Source organism: Argiope bruennichi, chromosome 3 (assembly GCF_947563725.1).
Source record: "Argiope bruennichi chromosome 3, qqArgBrue1.1, whole genome shotgun sequence".
Classification (NCBI taxonomy): Eukaryota; Metazoa; Arthropoda; class Arachnida; order Araneae; family Araneidae; genus Argiope; species Argiope bruennichi.
Window position 1 is genome coordinate 12224986 of NC_079153.1, and position 25777 is coordinate 12250762.

The 25777-nt window shown below is 31.1% G+C and overlaps 1 protein-coding gene across 1 annotated transcript in view; it reads right to left on the minus strand.

Moving 5' to 3' along the window:
- Nucleotides 1–25777, minus strand: part of LOC129963310 (uncharacterized) — a 435874-nt gene that overhangs the window by 82772 nt on the left and 327325 nt on the right. Inside the window, exons 2-3 of the mRNA XM_056077601.1 lie at nucleotides 12995–13200; nucleotides 6859–6994 (exon numbers count right to left, since the gene is read on the minus strand). Of these exons, the coding sequence (XP_055933576.1) occupies nucleotides 6859–6994; nucleotides 12995–13200 (342 nt within the window). The remainder of the gene's footprint in view (nucleotides 1–6858; nucleotides 6995–12994; nucleotides 13201–25777) is intronic.

Here is a 25777-nt window from a genome sequence, read left to right on the forward strand (position 1 = left end):
TACTATTAACCGCATGACATGGATTAGTCGCCAAAGATCACACGATAGATTAATAAAAAATTCTAAAATTACTCCAAAGGTTAACGTTTCTTAATTAATGTACGCCAATGCCATGCAGGATGTTCTCTGGGGCAACACGTTTATTATTGCACGTGAACGGTTTGAGGAAACCACTCCCAGCTGGTTTAGCTTACTTTATATATTAATTATATTAATGTCCCGTTTCAAAGCAACACTAGGGCGATTTTAGTTCGGATGTCTTACTTTTGAGTCGCGGTCAGATAACGGGGACAACACCTGAGCTGGCACTTCCCTCTACAAATTTACACACCACACCAGTGGGAGGACGTTTGGTCCCGACTTTGTTTAGCATACCCCGATCCACTAACACGACGGTTCTTCGGTGGAATCAGGTCTCGAAACTGTAACCCTCCCATTCCGAAACCCAGACCTTACCATCAGGCCACTGCTGCATCCCACTCCGTATGGTTTTTAGTTTCGCAACAGAATCAAAGATTTAAGTTAAGATCGCAGAAGGTCTTCACCTGTGTGCTATCCTTAACCGAGGCTAGTAGTGACAAACAGTGTCTACAGCATCTATAATCCAGCGCCAAATGCAATCTTTTCACACAAACAACAAGAAGTTTCAATATTTGAAATCCTATCCATGAAAAAACAAACAATCGAGTGGCTTGTATTAGGGAAAGCTTCCTCGGATATTCAGAAGGCAGCCATTTTTTGGCATAAAAGTTTCATTCTTTTCCACGACTCGATCTTCCGCACTGGGAAAGAACCGCGGCGTTCGGAAATACAATCTCAGCAAATCGAAGTAGCACTTTTCTATTGTTTTCTCGAAGGGGGGTAGAGAGAAAAAAAGAGGACGGAACAAAACTGCATCCAAAGTTTTGGAAGATCCGTCCCCCGTCACGCTTTACAATATTTCCCCATTTCCGCGTTTCTATTGCATAGTCTAGGTTTCTAAAGGGGAAACCGCGTTATGCAAAGATTTTATTCCTTATACTGCGCCCGCAAAAGAAAAGGAACTTTTTTTTTGAGGGGAGAGTCACACATATCATCGTGGATTTGAGGATTTGCATTCTATAATTCTATTCACAATATTTAAGTTCTGTTTAGCTTTTTCTCCCAAGATTAATTTAAATCACTAAGAGAATCGATTCTTGTTCACGTGGTCAACGTATGAATGATAACTGACTAACCCGGGTCATTTTAGATTTGGAAATGCTTCTCGTAATGGTGCAAAATCTTTTGGTATCTGGAATAACTATTTTTTACTTCCTTATTTGCTACGATAATTTTCCATGTTTTGCATGAAAATTTCAATTGTTTAACTTTTTCGACAAATTATTAAACTTTATTTATTTAATATCATTTTCTATTTACTTTAACCAAATATGTATGCCAATTTTATTAAATCATATGAAACAAAACAGATATTCTCAAATCATATTTTTCCATTTTTTAAACAGGGGAAAAAAAATTCATATATATATATATATACGGCTGGTCGCCAAAGATGGCCTAAATAGCCGTGTTTGGAGACCAGCCTTGTTCGTCGAAATTATCTTTTTAGACTATTAAATGTTAATACGGAATGCATATATTAAAAAAAATCATATTGTTATTGGATGAGGCCGAAATGTATGAATCAAACTAAATAAATCAAAATAAATTATAATGCATGAAAATTAATATATAATTCTAATTTTTTAAAAATCTTAATTTTAACAATGGAAAAAACACGGGATTGTCATTTTACGACGAATGAGTTTGAATACCAAAACATTAAAAATTAATTGATACAGAGTGTGTATTATATTTAAAATATTACTAAAAACAAAGAAACATTGTTTAAAAATGAAATTGATATTTACACAAACATAATCTTCTGAGAGTTTTGACATAATATAAAAACCATTTTTGTGGGGTTATAATTTTGAAAGTTATGGTTATCATTTTCCATAGGTAAGTCACCGCGATTACCAATGTGGTAATGGTTAAGCATATTTTCGCGTTAGATTAAATTTTTATTTAATCCTATTTTTTTATATCTTATGTTCTCTGAGTGAATATAGTTTTTGGTGAGCTCTATCCAGAACGTTTCTAATAATATTTTTCAGATTCATTAATTAGCGAAGTATTTAATTAACTACAGCTGCAAAAACCTTCATTGAAGCAGTTTGAAACGTTCATATTGTGATTTGTTTATACTTGACCGTCACCATACGACAATATGCAGCAAGAGACCGATTTTTGGACTACGCACATTAGTTTATATATATATATATATATATATATATATATATATATATATATATATATATATATATATATATATATATATATATATATATATATATATACACAATAAGACAGAACTCAATTATTTAAGAGACCTGTTCCTTCCATAGCTTATAATATAATGTTATCGGAAATTAAATGTTTCCATATTACCTTGTCATAGATGCTGGGAAGTGGGAGGGGTAGATTTTGATATCGTCCTTGTCATCTGACAGTGTTAAAAAATTTGAGCTGCTTCATAAATAGCTCTCATGTTGCTTCAAAATAAAAAATTAATAAAGTTACAAGAAATTAAGTCAAATTTTGATTAAAGATATTCCCGATTATACAACAAACCCTCAATTATTGACTGTGATTGCTAACCCCAACATGTTGCTAATGAAGCTAAAATAGAAACTAAACATTAAGAAACATAAACGAATGGCCAATTTTTTCTGAACTTACAAATTGTAAATATAGATTCTCATTGCTTATTAAATCATAATTATATATGTAGTAATTATTGTAAGCAAAAGTTTTTCAAGAGCAATGCTGCCGCAGATGCTCCTTCTACTGGCCAGGTGGTATCGAGTAACGATTTCCATCTTTGTGTTGACTTCAGTAATGGCAGATGAGGGCAATCCCTTTTCAAACCGTAATTCATAATTACTTTCTTAATTGTTATTCTTTTTCTTTATTGTCATTCTATATGTTATAATGTTATTGTTAAATTTTATTAAAAAAGTTAAAAACCAACTAGTTTTTCATTACCTCATATTACAAGTTGCTCTTTTTATTGTGTCTTTTTGGTTATTTTGTGGAGTATCCATTGAATCGTCCTATTCTTCATTGTCATGCCAAATAATAACGCATATAAATCTTAGTTAACAACAGCTTCTCTTACTACTACACAAAATGACACCAAATTCTAGAAATATATTTGTATTTATCAAAAATAACTATACTAAAGAAAATCGATGTAATTTAATTTTGAAATTTTATTCAGTTACAGGAAGAATAGTGGATTTCAAGCCATATGTAAACATAGAAAGTCCATCATATTTATAATCATGTCAAGACAAACAGGAACAAGAATTAGATGAAATCTCCAATAATTCAACGATGTTGAATTTCAATTTGATATCAAAACCCAGATATTCATCTAAACTATCTCGTTTCTGAAAACGAATTTGTGCACTGTATTCCTGAAACGCGCGCTTCCTGAAAACAATATTTTTGAATTACTTTAGGATACAATTCCTTTCGATTCTAAACAATTCCAAAACATGAACAAAATTCGTTTTTATTCAAAGTCCTAGGCATACCGTGACGTTTTGCATTTTCATCATCTATCGATCTCTGCAATGGATCGCATGACTGAATTTAGTTGTTTACTTGCCGAGATTATGAACAATTCATCTTATTCGGCTACCTTTTCTGGAAAACGGAGATGATACACTTTAGAATACACGGCTTCCAAATATATTGTTAGAATTCCATAACTGAATTCCCACTAGATATCTTGATAAAACAGAATGGGAAAGAAATATGATGGTATCAAGCTTTATTATAGAAGTTTAACTACATAATGTTTCAATATGACAACCATTCTTCGTTTGTTTTTGTATGTAATATTTAAAACAAATATGGGTTTGTATATATTTTTCTTCAAATTGATACATGGAGGATGGCTAAGAAAAAGTAATTTGTTTTGAAACTGCAGAATCTTAGGAATTTAATAACAAACATTGAAGACAAAAACCTTAACTTTGGAAATTGAGCTCCAAATTTACATTTTGTGAAAATACAAATTGCATTTCATCTACTTTGCTTGCCGCATCACAAAATTCTAGTCACATTAACACTAAAATAGGGATAAATTCAGAGATATAAGCCAATATCGAGTGGTATATCAAAAGGAACCTGCCCAAAGTTTCTCTAAATCCAATCCTCCTCACGTGATACACGTCAAATGCGCTGTATCAATCTAGATTCTTTGATCTTTGTTACGTTTATCATATGATCACGCAAATTTCTTACTCGTTTATCACGCGATTGTGACTCCAAGAAAATGAATTTCATAACATTTGTCTTGTGAATGTGATATCCCTGAATTTATTTCATTACATTTGCCATGCGAATGTGATCTCACTAAATTTTTTTCATCACGTTTATTATGTGAATGTAATTTCATTAAATTTATTTCCTCACACTTATCATGCAAATGAGATCTTATCAAATTTTTTACCGTCATGTGAATGTGATTTCCCTGAATTTATTTCATCCCATTTTTCACGTGAATGTGATCTCACTAAATTAGTTTCATCACGTTTGTTATGTGAACGTAATTTCATTAAATTTATTTCCTCACGCTTGTCATTTAGTGAGATCTTATCAATTTTTATTTACCGACATTTAACTGTGATCTCTCTGAATTTATTTCACCCCAATTGTCATGTAAATGTGATCCCACTAAATTTGTTTCATCACGTTTGTTATGTGAATGTAATTTCATTAACTTTATTTCCTCACGCTTGTCATGCAAATGAGATCTTATCAATTTTTTATACCCACATGTAACTGTGATCCCTCTGAATTTATTTCATGCCGTTTGTCATGCGAATGTGATCTCACTAAATTTGCCTCATCAGGTTTGTTATGTGAATGTAATTTCAATAAATTTCTCACGTTTTCATGCAAATGAGATAGTATCAAATTCATTTTTTTCACCGACATGTGAATGGGATTTACCTGAATTTATTTCATCCCGTTTGTCATGCGAATGTAATCCCACTAAATTTGTTTAATCGCATTTTGCGTACGAATGTTATCTCCCTGAATTTATTTCATACCATTCCATTTGTAATGTGAATGTGATCTCACTAAATTTGTTTTTTCCCATTTGTCATGCGAATGTAATCTCACTGAATTTGTTTCAACTCATCTGTCATGCAGACCTTATCAAATTTATTTTTTTACTGACATGTGAATGTGATCTCCCAGAATTTATTTCATCCCCTTTGAAATGTGAATGTGATCTCGCTAAATTTGTTTCACCCCCTTTGGCATACGAATGTGATCTCACTGAATTTGTTTCAACTCGTTTGTTATGTGGATGTATTCTCGCTGTATTTTTTTCAACCCGTTTATCAAATGAATGCGATTTCATTGAATTTATTTCATCCCATATGTTAAATGAATATATCATATTAAACTTATTCCATCATGTTCCAGCGACGTAGAGCTTTATCCCTTGACCAATGAATTTACTTAATTTCCTATTTAGATGAAACAGCCTATTTGAGACATTTATTAACATTTCAATTTCTATAATAATATAAGCGTTTCTGAGAAATTAAAGCGTTTTTACATGATTTTGACATTATAAATTTCTTTATACTTCCACTTTAATGTGTTTTAAAATTAAAAATTCTATAATTCGATGTGCGATTCGGATTCATCAGTGTATGCGAAGGGGTTAATTTTCATTCATTCATTCGTAATCTATGTTTATAATTTCACCAGACGGATTACAGCTGCAATTTTCAGAGAGTAGATTATTCATTTTATGAAGTAACACATGCGCTTTTTTTTAAATATATATAGCAAGAATTACGGCACAATGTTCTTATTGCCCTTGGATGGAGTCGAGTCCTAGTGTCATGCGTTAGAATGGAATGAATGGAGCAAAGTTCGTGTAATTGAATTGTATTGGCAGTTTATATTATATAAAAATGAAACTATCCTGAGTTCAAATGAAATATCTCCAATTAAATGAAATTATGCAAAATTCTATTAAATTATTTGGAAGGATAATATACTTCGTAGTGATAAGTGATGATAGTGATTTTTCCTGTAATAATGATATATCTTTATGATTAACTTTAATTTTCATATATTTTTTAGTACTAAAATATTCAAGAGATCGGGAAAAATACATTTTCTGAAACATCACGTGATTTCCGCTAGGTAATGCATTTGTTTCTGTTGTAGCGTGTAATAATAATTCCTTTCTATTTAAAAATGTTTGAATCGATTTCTAAACATTACATCAAATTAGTGTAAAAAAAGGGTTAAACAAATTCACAGGTGTACTCGATTTTAATAAAAAAAAATGGTAATATCTAAAAAAAAATCAGTTATTTTTTTTCTCTTTTTGGTGGGACTGAGGAAAATGGATTTTCTATTTTAACTGTGTTTTTTTTTTAAATCAGAGAAATATTTTATTAATAAGTCAGAGAAATTTAAAGCTATCCAATATATTGCCCACAGTCTGAACAATGGAAGAGAAAAACTTTAACTTTCGGAAAAAAATAATCCAAAATTACATTTTCTTTAAAAAATAATAAAGCAGTGCTTCACTAATGAAGACCCCATTTTGATTTTCCACCCAAACAGTGACGCCCAACGCAAACTCATAAACTTTATAGCTATAATTTAAAATGAAACCACACACATGACTCATGATTTCCAAGTCTGATCTGTAAACAAAGCCACACATCCGACTCATCAGTGTTCGTGAAAGGGTGGACGAAGAAGTAAACTGGGTTGTGTACTCACCGTACACCCTCACTTCTTTCTCTTCTCTGACAGTCTGGAAGGAGGGAGCTTCGGCGGACACTTCGCAGCGGTACACCCCTTCTGTGTTGAGATCCGTCCGCTTGAGGTACACATATCCTTCGAAAGACTGCTCCAGCTGCAATACAAAAAGAAGTTTAGAATACCTAATAACTGTAGATATATAAAGAAGAAAGTTTGGCTGAATGGCTTTTTTTTAAAATCAAGTCAGCAATTTTTTCCTAAACCTTATGAAATTTGGCAGACATGCTCTTCAAAATATAACATAATCGCCCCCTACGCCCCCGGTACCTAAAACACTGAGTTTCTAAGCAGTTGGATAGGTATAAACTGTAAGGAAAAGTAGATACGACAAACCACCCAAGGGATCTCTACCGAGAACCCCATCGTAGTCACATCCTGGTGACTATTTAACTGAGTAATAGAAAAACCATCGGGAGTGGTCTACCAAAACTTTCTCGCATACTCTCTAAAAACCACTCTCTAATGCCACAGAAAGCCTTATATGGCATTGGCGTACAATAGTTACGAAATATTAACTTTTGGAGTGAATTTAGCATTTTTAGTGAATCTATTGTGTCATAATTGGTAAATTATTTGGCGATTAATCCTGGCATGCGATAATAGTAGCTAAATATCGAATTTGTGTGAGGAATTAATATCTTAAATACTTGAAAGAGGTTACGGTTCAAAATCCAAAGGTTAATTCAAATATAAATTAAAAAAATTAATTAGTTTTTCGTGTTTTTTTCAGCTATATTTACAGATAATGTTATAACACAAAAATATTTTTTACATTATTTTAAATCACAAAAACTAACTTTTTAAAGATACTAATTTCATTTGCTTAAAATTTTTTTTCTCTACTTTAAAAAAAATTAATTTAATTTGAGGCGCAATCTGTAACAATGTTTTTATTGCTATGATGATAGTCAAATTAATTTCTCTGTTCCATTAAAACAATTCATCGCATGCTTTTGCCAGTGTTAAAATTAAGATAAAATACTAATTGGACATACCCACATTCTTCGTCTCCGTGGTTAGATACACTGAAGTTTTGGCTGTTTTTGGTGCTATGTTAACGGGTTAAAGGGTGGCTGCTATACCGTAATTCTAGCTCCAAAGCTGAAACTTTACTATCAGGCCATCACCGGGTGTTAATACGTATTACTGCCAAATTCGGCCCTTTTCGGAACAAAAAAAAAAAATCCCTTCATTGGGATTCTTATGTTTGGCCGCACTAATCGGCAACAAATAAAAGAATGTTCATTTAATGTGCTTAAGGCATAGTGCTAATGAACAAATCTTTTATTTTACGTTAATAATGATTTGAAGAGATAAAATTATAACTGTTGTATTAATAAAAGCTTATATTGCCGCATTGAAGAAAAACAGTCGAATCTCCATGGCCCAATGGTCATGGCACTGGGCTCCTTATCAAGAGACCTCTAGTTCGAACCCCCTATAGGGATTCATCATATGTGTAAATATTTAATTACTTGATCTTATGTTTTCCTTTATTTCATGTTCCAGAAGATACTGGACATTTCTTTAGTTTACCGGACAAGTGTTCTGGACTTTTCTTACTGTCTCCAGAAGAGTATTCTGGAACTTTCTCTGCTTGTATAAAAGCAGAAGATTTGTCAGTTACTGTATTCTCAGTTCAGTTAATAAATTGGTTTAGCTCTACCTCTTCTGTGTGTATTTGATTTTTATACTATAGTTCTACGTGACAATATATAAGAAGTGAAATGGTGATCCTGTACTTTCCAAATGATTAAATCAATAAAAATTTAAATGTGTTGTATTAACATTATGGCGTTCGGCGGTGTATCTATCGGGCAAATGCTGGACCAACGACACCCTATTTGTGTTCTGTATAATGTAATAGTAACTAAAATGATCTGAACTAGCCCTACTGGCACCAGGCAAATGCATGCCGATTAGATGTGCGGATGGGATAATGTTAAAGAATATATCTTTTATTTTACGTGAATTTTTTCTTATCTTTACCTCACTTAAAAAGTTAAATTAAACACCAATTCAGTTGCAAATTTATTAAATTTTAAAAAAAATATCAGTTTCAAATTAAACATATGTATTTCCCGGGGAGTAGAAAATTCTACTATTCTACTACTAATGACATACCAATGTTCTATTTTGAAAGTCATTTACTACTATTCCAAAATGTGGAGCTAAATGTTAAGTTTTAGGTCACCATAAAGTAAAAATTAATTTTTGAAAATATTTTACATAGAAAAATAAAATAAGACGTGTCATTAATTATATTCGAGGAAATTATTTTAATTTTGTAAGAAAAAGCAAACTAAACTTTTTATATCTTGGTATTTCTTTAACTATAGTTTTTAAAATCCTTTTTCTTTATACGTTGAGTTTTTTTTCAATATCCCCCCCCCCAAATACTGCAAATTTGTGTAGTTATATCATTCTTAAGAGTGCTGGAAAAAATCCCAATATTTGATTAATTACGATTCATTTCTTGATAAAATATTTTTTTATATATCTGTATATATATCAATCCGCATTTAAGTCGTAAAAATATTAAAAATTAATTAGGGTTAACTTAAAAAAAATTTTGACTACTGAGATACCCAATGGAGCAGTAAAAAAAACTTTCACATTTAAAAAGATTTAAATAATATATTGCTAAACAAATTGAGATAAATGGAAACGATCAAATATGATGAAGAAATAAATTCACTTAAAATATTTTATCGGAATATTGAAGAAAAGTACTAAAAGACAAAAGAAAAAAAATAGATAAAAAAAAAAGCAAAAGAAAAGATAAAAAGCCCAAACATAAGTTTTAAGAGAACACTTTTTTTCTTCTAGTTGAAGAGGGAATGAGTAATGATTCGAACAAAAAAAAATATTCAGCAGCTAAAAACAAGGAATAGTTTAAAATCTCAGAACTTATTTCCGAAATTAAAATCTTTCTTTTAATTAACAAAATCCATAATCAGATTTTTTTTAATCAGTAGAAAAATAAAAACAACATGTTCGGCGCTATGCACCTCAGGTCAAAATAATCAATAGAAAGAACAAAAGTAAGGTAAGTGTTCTAAGTTATGATGAGAAACTGAATTGCATTTGAAAACATTTTTCTGAAAAAAAAATTAATATGCTTATTTATGTTGTTGAAATATTGAATGCAATGCAATAAACTATTAAATCCTTCTTGAGTGCATTTCGTTTTTTTAAGTATTTAGAATTCCAATCTTTACATTTTGTTCTTTTTTTTTATCTACCGTCTTATTAGCTACTCTTATAAAAAGAATTCCGTAAAGATTAAAATAAAGTAAGAAGTAAAAGTTTCTTTTTGTAATGGTTTGAATGTATTTTAAATTCCTGTTCTTACAATTTTAAAAGAATTTAGCATTATATATTCAGCGTGTATTACTTTCATTTATATATTTTATTTTATATGTTCATATCTATATATTCAACGACGAAATTAAATCGGTTTATGAATACAATCCGTTGAAGGATAATAGATATTTAAGCAAATTACTCTTTGACAGATCATTGATTTACAGTGGACTTTTGCAGGAATCTGATTCATTCTGTTAATAACCCCCCCCCTCGCAACTTACTTCGCCTTGTTGGTTGTTTGAATCTCATATTAGTTACTCGTAATTGTTTGTTGTTCGTATTTTCGTTCGTTTGAATTTGTTGTTCGTTACCGTATTGCTTATTAACCGATATCCGATTGGCCAACTAGTTGGTTCTTTTATTTGAATCTATTCGTTTTTTTGTCTATATTTGTTTGAAGCTACTATTCGTTTTTTGTATTCGTTTGTTTGAACCAACTATTCGTTTTTTTATTCGCTTGTTGCTCGTATTCATTTGTTTGAATCAACTATTCGTTTTTTTGTATTCGTTTGTTTTTCGTATTTGTCTGTTTGATCAATTATTAATTTTTTTGTATTCGATTATTGCTCATATCAATTTGTTTGAATCAACTATTCATTTTTTGCATTTCGTTTGTTTGACTCTTCTTTATCGTACTGTTCGCAAGGCGATCCTTGATTTACTATGGATCTTTTTCAAAAATCTGAATTTCGTTTTTTGGAAAAACAAATAGATTTAAAATTAGATAGTTTAATGTTACATTTATTTATACACAATAATAATAATAAATATCTTTTGATTGGTTTTTACTATTAGCACAATTATAAACTCTGCTCTTTTGATGATTCATTATATTAAATAGTAATTCACAGTTGAATAGTACGAAAATATTCCTCTGCTGTTTAACAATGAATAACTATTTCAAAGAACCCTTCTAGTAATGACACTTTGTCTAATTAATAGATATATTACCGCAAAAGTAATTTCCTTTTTTATAACTATATTAGGGATCACTATTAAATAAAAATATAAGATCGAATTTTTCCATTGAAATATTTTTAATCCACACAGATGAAGAAATAACTCCAAAACAATGAAATAAAATTTTGTAGAAAAAATCTTAAAACAGATTAAAATCTCAAACAATATTCTATTTTGTTATTAGTCCAATATAGAAAATTGATTTACTTAATTGCATCACTGACTTTTGAAATTGATCCCTCGATTTCTTTAAACATTATTAAAGCAAATGCATTTTTTTGTTCTAAAATTCACATAAAAACGCATTATGAATCCAAACAAGACGTTTTATTTGCTGAATCATTTCTTCTTCTCTTGTTTCTTTACATTTTATATGAAACTATGTAGACAAATGTTAGTTTTCCCTATCCCCAAATTTAAATTCTTTTAAATCCATTTTATTGTGTTTTTTGTTCTGGCTCGTTCCATTTCGAATTTACGAGGACTACTATTTAGAATAATTAATTTCTGGGACATTCCTTTAGTTTGAGAGGGTAATCGCTTTGATTTGACCTTTTAAATTCAGACAGCTGTTTCTGCGTCCTTCCTGAACAGCTTTTGGACAACGAATTACCTTAGCAAACGACACTAATTATTTAAACTAATTTTTAAACTTGTCTAATAATTATTATGATGAATTATTGCCAAAGAAATATATATTATTGTTTATGAATATATATTATAGTACAGAGAAGGTACTGTAATTGTCAAAACATTCGAACTCGAGATTTTGACAAATCACGTTTGAAACCTTTCTGATTTAGAAAATGTATTTCTGAAAAATGTCTGTTGGTCCATCTGTCTGTCTATGACAAAGATAATTCAAAAATGCTTTGAGCTAGACGGATGAAATTTGGTATAGGAACTTACGCAAAAATGTGTACTTTTCTATCAAATTTCAAAATCCATTTAGGAAGTTTGTCTCTCCGGCTGTTCGAATATTAGTTAACAAGATGATTATAAAAAGAAGAGTGGGAGATAAATAAAATTCGGTACACATGTTTAACATATTAACACATATTTAACATTTGTCAAAATTTCAGCCAAATCAAATTGATTTGTTGATGTCTGCACTTTCAGAAACATGTAATTAAGTTAATTAAAAAAGGTAATGACTTAAATATATCAAATTTGGTATGGCATTTTGTGACAAAAACTGCAGTGCTATGTCAAAATTTTGTTTCAATCCGTTGGAGAAAATGCGTCTAAAACACAAAATTTTCGGATACTATTAACTACATGCAAGGAATTAATTGCTCAAAATATTTGTCAAGGATCACATGATAGATCCAGTAAAAATGCTAAATCAGGCCCAAGATTATAGTACAGAGAAGGTACTGTACCAAGATTATAGTATATATTATAGTACAGAGAAGGTACTGTAATTGTCAAAGCATTCGAACTCGGTCAAAACATTCGAACATTCGGTTCCACTATTGTAAATAAATGCTATGGAACGCGCTTTCTGGAATAACACCTTTACTAGAGAGTATGCGAGAAAGTTTTGGGGAAACCACTTCTTCTAGTCATTCGTTGTGAATTCTGAAAAATTTGTTAAGGACGAATAATAACTAATCACGTGCTGTTAAATTTTATTTCTACATACTTTCTTATCGTATAAATCACCAATGATGCAACAAATAAAGATATTTTGAAAAAGATATAATACGTTTTAAAACTTTTTTCAAAGATTTATTATTGTAAAATTATAAAGTAATCTACTTACATCTACGTAGACTCCTTGCAGATCGTACTTCTGTCCTGGTGGTCGGTCTGTCGGCAAGAATCTGTAGAATTCCACATTGTTTTTGTACCATTTGACCGAGTACAGCTCATCGCCTTCTAAAGTGTAGCTGCAGTTCAGCCACGCAGGTTCTCCTCGGATCACTGCAGACGAGACATCGAGCTTGGCCAACCTCAGAGCGGGGACCACTATAAAACGGAAGAGGAATGCTCAATATTTAAATCCTTGTTAAGAATAAAAATGCAATAAAAGCAGTTACATGGCATAGAAGTTTTAGATTCTTTAATAAATTGAATGAAATTATTGAACCCTTTCGATTCAGTTTTTGTATGATTAAAATTTTAAATTCCATGTAAAAATGACTGTTTTTTGCTGTTTAGTCTTTAATTTATAATTCATTATCATGAATATTACAGAATCTTGAAATCATTTTCCCCAAATTCATTAAAAGGTGATACCACGTGTACTGAATCAAAATTTAGTTCAGTATCAGTTCATCGATAGTTAAAATACAAAAATATTTTATTTGTTATCACGAATTCGTAAGAGTAGATCTTCTTATAGGAGGAATCTAGCACATCAGGAGGTAAGCTAAAAACGTGTTTAAATCAAAAAATCGGCAATGTTTCATTTTTATAACCATGCAAAAAGTCAAATTAAATAGAAATGTTTAAAAATAATACACAAAGTTATAAAAAAATTTCAAATACTCATAAAACAGGATCTATAATAAAACAGTATACAGTGTATCCCGAAATTCATGGTCCAAGTGTTGGGGATGGTAGAATATTTTCTCCCTAACAATGCTCTGAATAAAGCATGGGGTTGCAAACACTGTTAAGAATCGAAAAAAAAATCAATTTTGTGATTATAAGGATTGGAGATTTAAACTCGTAACGGTGTAATTTGGTAACTATTCATAAAGATGGATGTTTGTATGTGTGCTTTTTATACAAATCAGCAGTTTTTGTCCGATTTATATAAATTTGGCTCATTTGCTCTTGAAACCAAGAAGATATATTTAATTTTTGCACTCTGAAAAATAAATTTTTAACCAAGCAAGTTTATGGCGTTTCTCAATTGTATCTTCAGGAAATATTACCTTGCAAAATAATTTTTTACAGGAACTCAGAACTTAAAAAAATCAACTTTTTAATGATATCAATTTCTTTTTATCCAATTCCTTTTCTCTAAATTTATACTTTTCTTAAAATTTTATTTCATTTACAATTTGTAACAATATTTTTGTTATTAAATACAAAATTATTATTCAATTCCAGAGTTGAAATAGAGATAAAAAGAAAGGGTTTTCCTTGAATATTAAATCCAAAATAGGATTTTCATTAGCACTTTGATTTCATATTACATAGATTATTTAATTTACATGACCAATCATTTATAAAAGAGTGATTTCATTAAATTTATACTTTTCATCAAATAATAAGTAAAATTCTAATGAAATGCTTTCCATATTAACTGCCGGGAATTAAAATTCTTGACGAACAAACTGGTCTGTAAATGCGGATAGGGTGATTATTACTCATACAGCATATGAACTAAATTGAAATATCTGCAGTACTTCAATGTAATCACTATGTTATTACAATGCGTATGAAATGACGAATAATTGTAATTACCTGTAGCAGTATCAGTTTCTGTTAATGGTTCGGATTAGGCGGTCTATCGCTTTAAAAACGTTAGGAAGAGTTCGTTAGCAAAATATGGTCGATTTTTTTTTGTTGCTGAAAATAGAAGTTTTCTACCTGAATTGATTGAAACCTCTGATTCCAAAGAAGTAAAAATCACTTCATGGCATTCGTTATCTATCTGATCGACAAACTTTTAAAATGATTCACCAGAACTATCAACTGAAACCAATACTTCCAGGTATTCCACGCCTTCTATACCTCAGGTAACAAGTTGGTAACACACTGGTAACTAACACCGAAGTACTGCATACGTGTTAAGCTGGTACCTATGCTGCATTAGCTGGCTATGGTTGCCGCTATTAAATTTCTAGTCTTCGTAAACGCAATCACAGAGATAGAGATCTCTAGGATTCTGGAACATCTTGTATCTCTATAATTACATTTAATAAGACAATTGTACCTCATCTGGGACATTTCGCTGCATTTGCGACCAGAAACTCTATGTAGAATATTATTAGATCTGACCGTTTTATAACATTTGAATCATGAATTAAGGTCATAATAAGCATAATACAAACTGTTATGAACATATTCATTACTATTTTCAGATTGTTCATGCTTAGCAAGAACATATTTTATTAATTTATTGTTTTTCAGGTGAAATTGTTTAGTATGATTTAATTGGATTAATGACCCGTTTTTGAAACATTACAGGAGTTTTTTTATTTAGGATACACAACAAAAATGTTAACATATTGCTTTTTAATACATATCTAGATTTATTTTACTACACAGCTTTGTAATCTGACCACCAACAAAATAAAAGTCATAAAATCAGCGGCAGCATAAACATTGTAGCTTTGGGAGTGTTTTGACTTATACTTTATTGCATTCCGGTGTAGCTTAAATTTTGAATTATTTAATGATCAAAATTTAAATCAATGATCAAAAATTTTTTTTTGTATTGACGTATGTAAGTTTGGAGAAAGAATATTCAATGAAGCAGCTACTAATTTTTGACTTAATATTAAATTTCAAAATAAACTTCTCTTCATTTGTTTCCTACAGACCTTATTTTCATTTATAAGAATTCGTACAATTGTTGTTGAACATGTAATTGTAATGTTAGAATACGTATATAATAGGAAAGCCATTTTTATATGGATTTATAAATCTTTTTACAACAGGTTCTGAATAAATTTCTATTCACGATTAACTATCATTCAATTTTGTTATATTTATTTTTAAATTTTGGGCTCTGAAAATTTTTTCTATTGTGAATAAATGTGTTAAAATGGATTCTAACATTTGTTTTACCGTTACATGGACCGCATCTTCTTCCATTCACAGGCCATTTGATGGAAATGAATGTTTCTTACCGAGCTTGCGCAGTGGAAAAAAATCGTATTAATTTCATGGGCAGTACTGTTTATGAACTGTTACAGTGCTGGGTTCTTTCTTTACAAAGAGATGTGTACTGTTTTACCATGAGTTTGTCTGGAAAACTGAAATTTAAAAGAAGTACGTACGTTGTTCGATGGGTTTTATTACAACACACAAACTTAAATAAAGGAATGACCATATTTACGAATTGAAACCAGGAGGAGTGATCTCAGATCTTTCTCTCATGTTCTCCTCTCAAAATTGTAGACTTCGGATAAGACCGCGAATAGCTTGTTAGGCATTGGTGAGCGATAGATACGAAATATAGTTCTTCTCCGTGAATCTAGCATTTTTGCTGAATCTATCGCGAAAGTATGTATTCTGGATGACTTTTTGATAGTCAATTGATACCAAAATGTTACTCAGAACTACAGTTATAGTCGTAAGATAACATATCGAATTTCATTGATTTAAGTCATTGCCTTTATGAGATACTGCGCTGTGTGAAAGCACAGATCGTCAGACAGTCAACTTCTTGACAGATTTGTTTTAAAAATTAATATGCATCTATATTTTAAAATATTTTATCTTTTATCTACCAAGCTCTTGTTTACCTGCCTAGCTCAACTCTGCGTTTTGTAGTTATTGTGATAATTTGTACTCGAACAGCCAGACGCATTTTTGAGAACGCATTTCGTTCAAATTTTTATAGAGATCTATAAATGAAGTCGTAATATACCAAAAACCATTCCATATACCAAATTTCAACCGTCTAGCTCTAAACGATTTTTAGTTATCATGTACACAGGCAGACAAACTGACAGACATATTACCAAAAATGTTTTATTTTTCAAACACAGGAAGATTTGAAACGTGGAAATTCATCGAAATCACGAGTTGGCATTTTTTGACGATTGCATTACTTTATTCTTATGTATGGATTTGGAAAAGTAAATGTTGAAGATGCTGCTGTTCCATAGTGCATGTGCACAAGTCGCCACGATAAATGACAAAAAGCTTTTGAAATTATATAATCGGATTTTATATGATACAGAATATTACAATAATTGTACAAATACTACTTATCCAAATTCAAATAGTAATCTTGGATGTAATATAATGAAGACGACAAGAGTCTATTAATTTCGATGTACATGACATTGGTCCGAAATCAAATGTATCACTCTTCCTTGTATCTCGAGATATATCTATCATTATATCTCGAGTCAATATTAATTGGGTCCCTTTTGCATATTTTAAGAAAGCTTTAATAATACGATTCACCCCGTTCCTTTATTACATATCATGTGCATCCTATTGCGTCATTTCGTGGTCGATAGATACAGTAATTTACTTCAGATTCATATAAGACACTCGGTGTTATTTCCCTTACGTAATGTTAAAGATGAAATGATTTCCTAACCTCAGTCGCAACGATCGGAATGTAATACCATAGCCATTATTCTGTATATTCAAGTTCTAGATTTAATTGGAAGTTTGAGTAGGAAAAACAGTAAGAGGTCGATGAGGGAGAAAAGTATTCATTTATATGAATGAAAGCGAAATTCGTAAATAGTTTATATACTTATAGAATACCAAACCACGGGATTAGAGTTTTGTATTTCAAACCATTATGAGGAAATTTATTACGAAGAAATGGAGATCTTGATGAAGATTTTAAGATGGGTAAATTAAATAACGAATTCTCACTTTCTCTTAAACGAAATAAGCAAAAATAAAGTATTGTAATCGTCAAAAAAAGTATCTTCAAGATTTTCACATTTCATTTCTTCTTAAGTTCGATGTCTGTCTATCTCTGAGCACGACAACTTAAGCTCTGACTAAGCTAGAGTGATGAAATTTGGAATGTAATCTCAGCTCTAAATTATTAGATTTTTATCAGAGTTTGGATGTAACTCATTGAAGAGAAGCCTGTCAGCCTATTTGCATGTGAATATAATAATTAAAAAAATGCAGTTTTTTAAATGAAATCTGATACATAGATTTATCTTTAGAATTGTTGAAATTGCAAATCTGTAAAAGAGGAACTATTTGTTAGTTATTATATTCACATACTTGTGAATATTCCAACTCGAAAAAGCAAAGACTTTGATAAATAAAATTTGATATGGGGACTTTATGGCGAAAATTGAAGACCTGTGTCAAAATTTGGATCCAATCCAAGGTGAGAAAGCTGTTCTAGTTCTAGCCGTTCAGTTTGAATCAATATATCTCAAAGCATAAAAGTCTTCAAACTGCGTCACTTCAAGCAAAAGTTAAGAGGTGCCTCACGCTTGCGAACAGTCATATTCTTCGAGGGTTTGCCTCCTATTTTTTTACATTACCCCACCTTCTATAAATTCAGAAGGTGATAAATAGATAAAAAGATAACAGAAAATAAGATACTAAATTATATAGCGTACGAGAAAATTAAAGACAGAATACTCTCAAAAAGTTTTTTTTAAAACATAAATACATCATCCATCACAGTGTAAAGTGTCATTCATCGAAATTCTATTTGGTTGAAATTCACTACCCGTAGACTAGATGCAAAGTCACCAATGCAAGAATGCATGGTGGTATTGGCGACTTGGCCTCCTTTGGTGACATGAGGGGAAAAAAAGCCCGACTAGTTCATTTAAACCGAATTGAATTTTGTCGTACGGAGTTTTGCACTGCAAGCTATGAAATGTGTTTAAAAATTCCTATCTTTGTGTGCATACTGGTATTATGTATAATTTTACCTTATTTCATAAGGTATTTATGCCAAGAAACTGATTTTACTTAACTTTAGACCATATTCTGTTATATGATCAAGTTTTATTCATAAATACTGAAGTATAACCACAACTCCCGACTTGCAAAAGTTTACGAATAATCTGATTAATTAAAACGCCCCAACAATTAATACGAGTAATATAAAGAATGCAAAACAGACATTATTAGGGTTCTGACCATGCGTCCATATCTTATTTAAGAGGTATGTCCTGCCATTGGAGTGGAGGCACTCGACCCCACATTATTTCGGAATCCAAAACTTATTTAATTATATGGCAACTTCTCATTCCCATATTTGAGGTCACCCTCGGTGGTATATACTCAAGAATAAAGAATGCTTCAGGATATTTTAATTTCATTCCACAGTACTGGATTTATTGATGTGTTTATTAATAAAAAAAATTCATAGAATATAATTTTGGAATAATTTTACAGACAATCATGAATAGAAATAAATTTATTTATGTAAATGTTCTGTTTTGAAGCTATGGGACAGGCATTTTGGGAACGACATCAGTTTTGTATAATAGCCGATAGATGAAAACGAAAGCTGACTCGGCATCTGATTCCATTCCCACATCAGCAGAAGGGTGCTCCACATCATCGAATTCAACCGCTTTTGCATACAAGAAAGTGCTTGATTCGTTAATCGAATTTAAAAATTAAAATATAAATTTGTATTGGAGTTAAGTCAGCAATTAATTTAATAAACAAAACCATCTGAACATGTTTAATCAATCATTTATGAATGCTCTTATACGGATTAACTTAATAATAAATGTCCCATCTATTTAAAAGGTGAAATTTATGTGCTGAAGGTTTAGCGAAAACCAATCTCGAATCTACAGTGGATTTATTGTAATATATAAATTCTCATGATGATTATTGTAAACATCTAAAATTAAAGAAAATAATCTGATTATAGTTGATATTATCATAGTATATTTTGATTTACAAATAGTATCCATGGTATTTAATATTGATTGTAATTCCATGGTAAAAAAATAAGAATTTAATCATTTTAAAGAACCTAGTAAAATATTTCAAACATTTTCTTAAAATAATAAATTTTTAGCATTTTTACTTTTATATATCATCATTTAAAATTTTTTAATAAAACATTACGTATAAAAAATCGATTCGGATATAAATCAATCTTTGAATATGAGATCAACTTTTTTTTACTAGACTAATATGTTTATTATATTTTTTCGAAAAAGAGGGAAAAAATGAAAAGCAAGCAGTTTCTTTGTTCGCTCAAGCCAAATTCGCAAAAATATTTATTCATTTATTGATTTTCAATTACAAGTACCATAACTATTCAGTAAAGTTTTCGCTCCAAATGAATATGTTCTCTTTTAACACAATGAACTTAGATGAATAATTATTATTATAATGTGAATCTGGATTTGACAGTTCGTATCTTATTTCCTTTGATTTTTTTTCCATTCTCAAATTCTTTTTGATTCGATGGAAGAAAAAAAAATAAAAATAGAGAGAGATTTAAATATATTCATCATTCGAAGTAACAAGCCAAAGAAGGCTGAAAATTCCATGCTCACTTCATTAAGTTAATAACAAGCCAGCATCTCATTTATTTGCTCATGATTCAGGGCTCATTATAAGCGACTCACGTAATTAATCCCTCGTTACTTCATTAAAAGCCATTTAAATCTTCCAAATAAGACACTTTGTTGCTAAAGCGGTTGGAATGAGTTTTTATGATGTTTTAAAAAAAGGCAAATGCTTCACTGGTGCTCAAGGCAATAGAATACATAGCTGTAACAAGCATTTTCTTATTTTGTAAGGTAATATCAATAATAATGCACTGAAGCCATGGGCTTTCAGATTTTTTATTTCATTTTCAATTCCTTTTCGACGTAATAATAATGACCACATCCTATCGTAATGGCAAAACCCATAAAAATACTGCATTAAGTTACTGTGACAAATTTAATTACGTTTAGTGATCTATGGAAATAAACGTACAACTGTTGAATAGAAGGAAAAATTATAGAGGGAGAGAATTGTATCATTTGGTGCAATATTATATCAATTATGTTATATATGAGTGCTTCTGTCTACCAGTTTGAAAAAAAGATTTGTTGATATAAACGTTACAATTTTCAGTAGAAATTTGAAGAAAGGTTTGTCTGTACAGATATTACAATTTTCAGTAGAAATTTGAAGAAAGTTCTATCGGTGCAGATGTTACAATTTTCAGCAAAGTCAATCGACTGTAATAAATACAATAAGCTTGTTTATCCCAACTGTGAAGAAGACCTCTCACGTTTAAAAACGAACTGAAGTGAACGCAATGTTCACGAGCCTGCGTGCTCTTGTTCCATCAATGTAAAATATGTTTCGTAACTGATTGTACATAAGCTTTGTATATAGCCGTGTTTTGTGCGTGAATTGATAAAAATATGTTGCGTCTAAATCAAATAAATGTTTTAAAATGCAAGTGACTCTATTTGCTGAAGTATTCAATCATCATTTGAGTAATTCACCAAATTAAAGGAGAAATCGGGTAGATTTAAAGATCCTGATATATCAAAACACTTCTGAAACGAAAGGAGTTGTAACACCAACAGAACAAAAAGAAACCATGTTCGTAGAAATTACTTGAGTATGTTCGCTTAGTTACCGCGATGTCCTAGTGGTGAAGTCTCAGCTTTGGGATCACAAAACTCGGGATTCGAAACCTGATTCCACTAAAGAACCATCATGTATATGGACCTGCTATGTGCCAAATTTGATAGTATAGGTGAAACGCCCTGCTGCTAATGTGGTGCATAATTTGGAAGAGGTGGATGCTAGCTCAGGTATCACTCTCGTTATATGACCATGACTCCCAATTGAGAGATACTATCCAAAATAATTCATATATTCTTTAAAGTAGGAGATATATATGATCAATACTTTAATGGCCGCAGGTGTGAGCAGTCAAGCGTCGTCAGAGGCCGACAATATTTTTAGAATTAATTAAAAGAACTTGCTTACGTTCACCAATCATCACACAGAGAGTGTGGTACTGACCAATAACCTTTGGCATCAGTGAATGTGGTACCGGCCAATAACCTTTGGCATCACACATATGACGTGCAATTGGAGACTAATAGATGTTCTGGCTATCACACACATGTGGTACGAGCGTTATTGAAGTGTTAAACTGAGAACGTAGTTTACTTTTTTTTCGTTGCCATTTCCGAGAATGAAAATATCAAACATATTTTAAATTACAATATTTATTTACCAATGAGTTGGAATTAGCGTCTAATGTTATTCATGTGTTTACTTACATGCGAATAGAAGAAAAACATGATGTACAGTGAAAAAAATTAAATATTTTTTTTTGTGAGCACGGTTATACTTAAAAGAGGATATTAGGAAAAATTCTATGACTAGAAAAAATATGGCTTATAAATGGCACAAATACTTTTTACTATTTTTATAATATCCAAAATTATCCCATAAAATATTATTATCAGAAAAAAAATTTCCATTAGATAACAAAATGTCAGATGTGTGCATAAATATGTAGTTTCAGTATTACAAACCGAATTTAAAGACAGCAACATTCATTTCAACAAGTTTAAGTATCTGAAAGTGTCAAACTTGCGCTAAAAATGTATAATTTTTGATATTTCAAACCTAAAAAAATAATATTCATTTCAACAAGTTTAAATATCTCAAAGTATCCTTTTTGTTCTTATATGGATTGTCTTAATGATGAACCTGGATGAAACAAGATGTGTCTTCTAATCATGTGGTTCAATAAATTTATATGTGTTAAGAGGTTAGAAGTAATCCATCACCAGTAGAAATGACAATTTAATAACTTTGGATATTTTTTTTACCACTCACGATTGTTTCATTGCCTAATTCACAAGAACAATCATTTTTGACCACATTTTAGAATGACATTTAAATGTACAAATAAACAAGAAAACCGAGGGAAAATATGAAATAGCATTTGTGGTTAAACCACATCATTAGAAGTCAGCGCATATTGATGATAATACATATAAAGCAATGATGAATTTGCCCTCCCGTTACTCTATTCATGTTCCATGCCACAAAAGGAAGCAAATGGTATAAGAAAAATCTCCCTCATGAATACAAAGCTCATGGTCTCAAATTACCATTTGCAGTGAGGTTTAATTGATGCAGCAGTTGGTACAGCAGAACTCAACTCTCTCAGTTTTTTTTTCGAGAAAAAAAAACCCCGCTCAAAATTATTCTACGAATCCATTAGCCCTAATGAAGCAAGGTTAATCTCACCTCTAATTGCGTCTTCATATTGTTGCTTCCAGAACTCTTGCTCACAATGGCGAGTTACATTATTTAGATGTTTGCTGTTCCTTTAATTGATTAAACGATGAATAAAGATTTTGTAATTTCACGCCAAGTTATTTAGTGAAACAATAAATCAATTTTAATGCAAATCTAATAGCTCCAGAGCATGAAAGAGTCTTTCTGTCTATACATGTAAAGTATCTCCTACGTGTTTCTGGCAAAAAAATGATTTTGGTTTAAAATATTATCAGATACAAAAGGAAAATAGAACAATTTGAATAATTTCAAAATGCATAGGATTTAAAAATCCCATTTATTGAGATTTGCAAAAGAAAAATGGATAGAATCGCATGTTTTGCCAAGCTGTGCCAGTTCTAACAAAATTGCTAAGAAAATTACGTGTGATTTAGACAATTTAACTTTAAAAAAATAAATATTATTCATGACAGAATTACAGATTTAACTTTTTTCTGCCATAGATGGATGTTTTAAATACAATTTCTATATCGCTCCAGCTTAGAATATTTATTTAATAATAATATTATAATTAAAATATTAAATTTAGTAAAAAATAAAAATACTTTTTTTGTTAAGCAAAAACTATTTTTTTATTCAAAATTTCTGAAATTTTGTTGAATTTTTCAAAAGCATTTTCATATTTAAAGCCTTTTGTATCTTTGAATGAAAAGCTTACTCTGTTCTATTTATGACATGGTAAAGCTAATGTAAAAATCTTAAAGTCAAACTAATATTTATATTTTGCTTTTCAGTTCTACGAAATATATTTCTATGATGTGTTTCTTGGGTATGGGGACAGATAAACGAAACTAATTTTCTGTCCCCTGGACAAAATTAGTATGGGATCAGGTAAGTGTTCATCATAAAGTTCAATTCCAGTCACCATGATAGTTTTAACTGTGATGAAACTCCATGTTATTGGTGCTTGTAGAGGGTATTCAGTCGCTTGTATATCTATTAAAACATATCTTTTCAGCTTGTTCACATCAGAGACCACTCGATATGTTTTCCAGAAGTAGATTTAGTTTAGCTTAGCTATATTGTTTTGAAGCAACATCAGGGTTATCGAGGATATTACCTCATAATTTAGAATCGTGGTTAAATGATGAAGACATTACTTGAGTTGGCAAGTCCCTTCCTAAATTTCGTGCTTTGCTGTCATCGGAAACACACATGATATGTTCCTCATGGAAGCGGGTTAAAAACGTGAAATTCTTCATTACAGAAATTGTGATATTACTAGTAGACAACTACGTTCTTTTCAAGAGAAGATGATTTTGTGGCGTTTATATGTGTAAAAGAATAACCAATCCAGAAATAAAAACCTTATTGATAGACTACCATGATCTCAAGACTCATCAAGGTGGGCGATTCTGTCACTTTTATATGTGTAACAGGAAGACCAATTTAGAAGTAGAGACATTACTAGTAGATCCCACGATCATTCAAGATCGGGCGATTTTGTTGAATTCATATGTGTAACAGAATGACCAATCCAGAAGTAAAGATTTTATTAGAAGACAGCTATGATCTCTTCAAGGGTGGGAGATTCTGCCGCTTTTATATGTGTAACAGAAAGACCAATCCAGAAGTAGAGACATTACTAGTAGACAACCACGATCTCTTCAAGAGTGGGAGATTCTGCTTCATTTATATGTGTAATGGAATGACCAATCCAAAAATAGAGACTTTACTAGTAGATTAGCAGGATCTCTTCAAGAGTGGGCGATTCTGCCTCATTTATATGTGTAATGGAATGACCAATCCAGAAATAGAATCCTTACTAGTAGATTACCCCGATCTCTTCAAGAGTGGGCAATTCTGTCGCATTTTTATGCGTAACAGAATGACTAATCCAGAAGTAGAGACCTTGCCATAGGCTACTATTATCTCTTCAAGAGTGGAAGATTCTGCCTCATTCATATGTGTAATGGAATGACCGATCCGGAAGTAGATATCTTACTTGTACATTACCACCATCTCTTTAAGAGTAGGTGATTATGTTGTGATTATACATGTAACAGAATGACCAATATGTTTGCATATTCTGTAGAGACTTATTTTCATATTGTTTCTAAAATTTTGGTTATTTAACATAAATTTGATGCACTTTTGGTAACAAAGATTAGTTAACACATAACCGAACACTCAAGTCAGTATTTACATTAACATAACAGTAGCGACATTCCGTGCAATGAGAATGACCCTGACTTAAACTCGTGTGGCCATTGTACAAGACGCGATTATCATCGCAAAAACATTTCCAAACTTTTAACAATAACGGCGATGATCGCGAAGGAAAAAGCCCCGACAAGAAATTAAGGAGGAGGGGAAGACTCTTGAGTTGGCCATTAAATTTAAAAGAATCGCGCTTTAGTGAGAAGGCGCTGTCAGATTGAAAGCTCTTAAAACTAAATTGAGCAGAGAGTTCCGATGGGGTGAAGCAGATAAGCGACGTTCGATCCTCCCCAGGAATCCTTCGGGGAAATATTACCCGGGCATTATGTAAGAAATCACCCCAAATGACGTCAGAGAGGCCCTGGTTTTGTATTTTTATTGCTGCATAACGATGTTACCTAGATGAGACACTTTGCATACGGCGAGGGGCTGTCAGTTTTATAAAAATGGAAGCGGGCCT